The sequence below is a fragment of the Ovis aries genome, chromosome 21 (genome assembly GCF_016772045.2).
Source record: "Ovis aries strain OAR_USU_Benz2616 breed Rambouillet chromosome 21, ARS-UI_Ramb_v3.0, whole genome shotgun sequence".
Taxonomy (NCBI): domain Eukaryota; kingdom Metazoa; phylum Chordata; class Mammalia; order Artiodactyla; family Bovidae; genus Ovis; species Ovis aries.
Window position 1 is genome coordinate 9,394,037 of NC_056074.1, and position 6,134 is coordinate 9,400,170.

General features: G+C 43.4%; 1 protein-coding gene across 1 annotated transcript; it reads left to right on the forward strand.

The window, feature by feature from the left end:
- Nucleotides 1-3,897: 3,897 nt before the first annotated feature.
- CCDC89 (coiled-coil domain containing 89) lies at nt 3,898-5,882 on the forward strand. Its single transcript, XM_012101644.5, has one exon. It carries the CDS (start codon nt 4,016-4,018, stop codon nt 5,126-5,128), a length of 1,113 nt encoding a protein of 370 aa, XP_011957034.1. The 5' UTR covers nt 3,898-4,015; the 3' UTR covers nt 5,129-5,882.
- Nucleotides 5,883-6,134: the final 252 nt, after the last annotated feature.

Sequence of the window (6,134 nt, forward strand, 5' to 3'; positions counted from 1 at the left end):
ACTAATTTCCCTAGTTTGTTTTACAAAACGAATGTTCCCACCTATGTGATCCAGTCACACACATTCCTTCCACTTCTTTGGCTGATTTGTTAAGACTGCCTCTCCTTCAGCCTTAAAAGAGAAGACTCTCACTCTCCACACTCAGCACTTCAGTCAGGATGTGGGATCAGACTTCAGATCACTGCACCCCTGTTTTTATTCTTTGCGAAGAGTAGTATGTCTAACTTATCCATGATTCTGTTAGCAGTTATAACACCTAATAGCCATTTTTCTATTATTTGTCTCTACCATTTACTGTAGTCATCTTAAGAGCCAGGACTGCAAACCAGTTTCTCAGCATATGAATTGAATGTATGAATGAATGAACAATTAAACAATTGAATGAATGATGAACTAAAGACCATGGGCTTTGGTATCAAAAAGATCTGGATGTGAATTCTGTCTCTATTACTCTCTGAGTGACTTGGGACAACTTGCTTAACCTCTCTGTGTCTTAATTTCTTTGTTCTCTGCCAACTATGAAATGTGGATCAAAACGCCTGTCTTTCCAGAATATTGTTAGAATTACATGAAGAAAGATGTACAAATGCCTAGTATTACATAGGGTATATAGGGCTTCCCCAGTGGCTCAGATGAAAAAGAATCTGCCTGCAATGCAGGAGACCTGGGTTCAATCCTTGGGTTGGGAAGATCCCCTAGAGAAGGAAATGCAACCCACTCCAGTATTCTTGCCTGGAGAATCCCATGGACAGAGGAGCCTGGTGGTCTACAGTCCATGGGGTCACAAAGAGTTGGACAACTAACACTTTCACTTTCATGTAGGGTGTATAGAAGAACTCTGTAAATGTTAATAGGTTAATAGTAGCTTAGACGAAAGAGACATTTAAAAACTTAGAGGCAGGTGGGGTGGGGGGGGGGACTTGTTGGATACCACTAGGGAGAACGTTGGCCAAGGTTTGTGACTTGGACCTCCCTTGGAAGGGAATATACTGAACACCTTCAGGATCAAAGGTAGGTGGGAAAAAAGGTACAGTAAAGAAAACAATCATGGCAGAGAGGAATCAAAAGTCGTTATTACTGAACTGCAAGTCCTCTGAGAAGAGTGCTGTGTTCAATTTATTAATGTTCCTTAGCATTACTTCCTTCAGTCTTACAAGTTTTTTTCAGTGTGTGAAGCTTGAAATTTAAGGAAAAGTGAAGAAGCGGTGTGAGACAGAAATTTAAAATATGTTTTATGTTTTTAAAAGTCTTGGAACCCACTTTCATAAACCCTAAATATCCTACAATCTGAGTTGTTGCTAAAATTTTAGTTCAGGAGATTTCTCCAGTCCTCAGCCTTGATTTCTTGCTTTCTCTACATAAACATGAGAGTTGGGATTGGGGACAAGAGAGCTTGATCTCTGAGACCAGAAGTAAAATCTCAGACTCTTCTGTCAGATCTATTCTGCTCTACATGAACTCTGAAGCATTATAAAATCCATCCATCCATAAGTAACACCCCAGACTTTTTCCTTATCATCATGACTTGACAGTTTAAGTCTGACCACTAGAAATAGTGATCACAGGAATAGCTAGCTCTTTGCTCTCTGCTTAAGTTTTCACATCATTCAGATCATTCTAAATTCTAATTTTTTTAAATCTTGCTTTTTTCAATTATCTTTCAAACACAAGCATTTCCATGCCATCAAATTACCTATAAACATGCTAATGTTTAATGTCTACGTAATATTATATATGAAGATATCATAATTTTCTTAACATTTTCTCTTTTTTGGACAGTTAGGTCTCCAACTTTCAGTTGTTATGAACCCTACTTTGAATAAAACTTTTTCTTTCAGACTATTTCTTTCGAAACAAGTCCCCAGAAGGACAATCATTAATTCAAAAAGCATAAAGATGTCTTAAGTTCGCAATACATGCCATCAATTGACTTTGATCACAGTAGAAGAGTAACTATTTCACTATACCCTTATCAGTCATGGATTGTCTTAAAAATAAGAGGAAACTTATTGACTAACTTGATAGATGAAGTATTGTCTATTTATAACTGACATTTATTGGGTCACTGATGGGGTTTGATTATTAGCCATTTCATCCCCCTCATCTGTGAATTGTTCATTTCTCTTTTAAGATGTTAACACTTTATTGATTTGTACAGGCTCTTTGTAAAAAAGTAAATCTGTTGTCTGTCATATTTATGGTGAATGTTTTTCTCCATTTGATTTTTGACTTCAACATCCATCCAACACACACATCTGAGTCTCCCCAAGGCATTGATCTAATCATTAAGGATGAAACAGACACAGGCCCTACCCTTAAGGATCTCAGAGTTTAATAGTAGGAGGCAGGGGCATAAATGATGAGTGCAATAAGGCTTTTAAATGCTCTGTTAGAAGTCCAAATAGGCGAGAGTGACTGCTCTAAAAGTGGTGAGTGGTCATGTATGTACATGCAGTAGGTGCCAGGAAAGGTTTCATGAAGGAGGTGCTTCCTAACTGAGTGCAAAATGCAGAGTTAATGACTAAAGCAACAAGGTAGGAAAAAAGCATTTCAGGCAGAGGGGACACCAACAGGGCCAACTAAGGAAACTTCAATAGCTAGGTTAGGTTAGGGAATAAAGCAGCAGGCAGGTCCAGAGGAAGAAAAGACTAGAGAGACATCAGAGTCTCACAGGTTTTTAAATTATATATAACTTTTTTATCTTTTGGATGTTCAACTTAGTCCAATTAAGCTTTACCTTATTCGTCTCTTACATAATATGTTAGAGAAGGAAATGGCAACCCACTCCAGTACTCTTGCCTAGAAAATCCCATGGATGGAGGAGCCCCATAGGCTGCAGTCCATGGGATCACAAAGAGTCGGACACGACTGAGCGATGACACGACATAATAGGTAGGCTAAGAAAGTCCTTCCTCACCCAGCGCTTCAATGCTTACCTTTGTTTTCCTCTAGTTTCCATTTTAAAACAGTATTTTATTTTTGGCTCTGTCGGGTCTTAGTTGCAGCATGCAGGATCTTCATTGTGGCATAGGGGTCTTTTCATGGCAGAGCACAGGTTCTTTGTTACCACGTTCGGGCTTCTCTCTAGTTGAGGCACCGTGGGCTCAGTAGTTGTTGTTCAGGGGCTTAGTTGCCCGACCAGGGATCAAACCCTAGTCCCCTGCATTGCAAGGCAGATTCTTAACCGCAGTCCACCAGGGACATCCTTCCATGTTTAATATTTTGTTTTCGTTTTAGTCCTTACGTTTAACATTAAACATTTCAGGTGTTTAATCCATCTGAAACTGACTTTGGTGTGTATAAGGTAAGCCTCATTTGAACTTTTGTGTGTGTGTGTCTTAATGTTTATCATGCCTATATTGTCCATTAAGCTTTTCTCTGTAACCCTATTGTGTTAAAAGGTAAAAAGGGAGTGCTAGCTAATAAATATATTCCCAGCTGGGAACAGTGCTTCAAGAAACAAGATACATTTCCCTGGGGTTTGTTCTTTCACTGAGCTGTGTTAATCACTACAGGTACAAAGTCACAGCCGTTTAGGATCCTTGTTCGCAGGGTCATCCTGCTACTTTGTATTTATAGATTACAAATTTCTTTACAGAGCCAATGGTTTCCACGGAGAGGACTTTATTCTCATGACCACTGAAGTGGGGACAGGGAGGAGGACTATGTCACCACTGCTTGATTTGTTTACTCCCACAAGAGATTAGGTAGAGTCAGGTTTCTTCCCCTGATGCTGGCTGGAAATCAAGTGGGCTTGGCATCTCGGTTTAGTACATACCAGAGCCTGGGCTGTTAGCGGAGGGCTGTGATTAGCTAGAAAGGCAAGCATAACCTGACCTGATTGGCTCTGGACTCCCTCCTGTTGTTACTCCACAGCAGCCTGAAGACCGGTCCACCAATCACAGGGCTCCTTACTGGGTGCACAAGCAACTGCCGGAGATTGCCAGGAGCCCCTAGCAACACCTTGGCTTTTGAAACCTGGAAGGTGGGGTGCAGTCAGTAGAGGAGCGTGCCAATGCCTCAGGAAGAGTCGGATCCCAGGATGGACACCCCACCCTCTGAAGAACCCTTAGATAAGCAAAACAGAAAACTGGAAGTCCAGGAAGAGGAGATGGAGTTTAAGGAGCTGGATGATCTGAGGGAAGCCTTGGCGAACCTCCGGGGGCTGTCTGAGGAGGACAAGAGTGAGCGGGCGATGCTGTGTTCCCGCATCCAGGAGCAGTCCCAGCTCATCTGCATCCTGAAGCGGAGATCCGATGAGGCCCTGGAGCGCTGCCAGACCCTGGAACTGCTCAACACCGAGCTGGAGGAGAAGAGGCTGCTGGAGGCCGAGGAGCTGAAGGCCAAAACTCAGCAGGCCCAGAAGCTGGAGGAACGCTTTATGACCCTGGCCTCCAACCACGAGTTGATGATCCGCTTCAAGGATGAACACAAAAGGCAGAACGCCAAGCTGCGGGAGGAGAACGAGAAGCTGAGGCTGGAGAATGACCAGCTTTTCAGCCCAGCGCTGAAGGCCCAGGAGGCCAAAGTGGTGCAGCTCACAGCCCGGAGCGAGGCCCTCGCCAAGGAGCTGGAGACCCTGCAACGGAAGTACGCCCAGGATGTCTGCCAGGCCCAGGCCCGAGAGCAGGAGCTGCTGGAGCTGCAGAACCGGCAGGCCTGCGCCCACACTGAAGAGACCGAGCAGCTGCGCATGCAGCTGCAGAGCCTCCAGCAGCAGCAGCAGGAGGCCCTGCAGCAGACGGCCAAGGCCGAGCAGGCACACAGCCAGCGGAACCAGGAGCTGCGGGCCCGGCTGCAGACCGTCACTCGGGAGAAAGAGGAGCTGCTGCTGCTGTCCGTAGAGAGGGGCAAGGTGCTTCAGAAAAAGCAAGCGGAGATCTGCCAGCTGGAGGAGAAGCTGCAGATGGCCGACGTGGCCAAGAGGCACGCGCTCGAGCGCTTTGAGCAAGAGGCCGTGGCCGTGAACAGCAACTTGCGAGTCAGGGAGCTACAGCGCAGGGTGGATGGCATCCAGGCCGCCTATGATGAACTCAGGCTGCAGTCTGAAGCTTTCAAAAAGCACAGCCTGGATCTTTTAAGCAAGGAGAGAGAACTCAATGCCAAACTACGCCATCTCTTTCCATAAGGAGGTTTCCTCCTCCTCTGGCCTCCAATGAAGAAATCAGATATCTGTGCCTTACTATTATGGCGAGAGTCAAGATTGTATTCCATTTATTCTACTTTTAATTACGAAAGACCGCTCAAAGAAAAGCTACTTTACTACAGTGATATTTACTACAGTGCCATTGTAAGGGTAACACTGATTTTTCAGTCCCACCACCTAGAATACACGAGATTTACCAAATTTCATTGTGTGCCTTTGAAATCTTCCTAAGTTTGCTATCAGTATCTCCACCTCTCCTATAACTTATTCATTCTCAATCTCAGATATCTTCAGCTGTGCTAAGTTTTAAAGTTAGCAGCTCTTTTCAAAGTGCAATGGGGAATGTATTATTGTGAATAAGTGCAATAGGATGTATTATTGTGAAAAATATCACAGTTAACCCTTGTAAACAGGCTTGTAATCCCCCACAATTGAGACTGTAAGCTGTAACAGTTAATAGCATGAATAACTTGCAGAAAAGTGTCTGATTTTATAACTGGCCAAACAATTACTTGCCTTACCTTCTTTATGGAATATCCTTTTATTTGCACTAGCCTGGAGAACAAAAATTAAGCTCATTGTTTTCCAAAGTAGTCAAAGTTTATTATAGCCATTCTATATGAGCAATATGATTCAAATAAATAAAATCCACCTTTTCCAAAGTAGTCAAAGTTTATTATAGCCATTCTATATGAGCAATATGATTCAAATAAATAAAATCCACCGTTAAAATTTCCCTGCAAGCTTAGATCACATTCCATTTTCTTGTTTTACCCCCCTCCCCTTAATAAAAATAGGATTTGAAAGTGAAAGTGAAGTCACTCAGTTGTGTCCAACTCTGCGACCCTATGGACTGTAGGATTTTCCTCCTACAGGCTCCTGGGTCCATAGGATTTTCCAGGCAAGAGTACTGGAGTGGGTTGCCATTTCCTTCTCCAGGGAATCTTCCCAATCCAGGGATCGAATGCAGGTCTCTTGCATTGTAGGC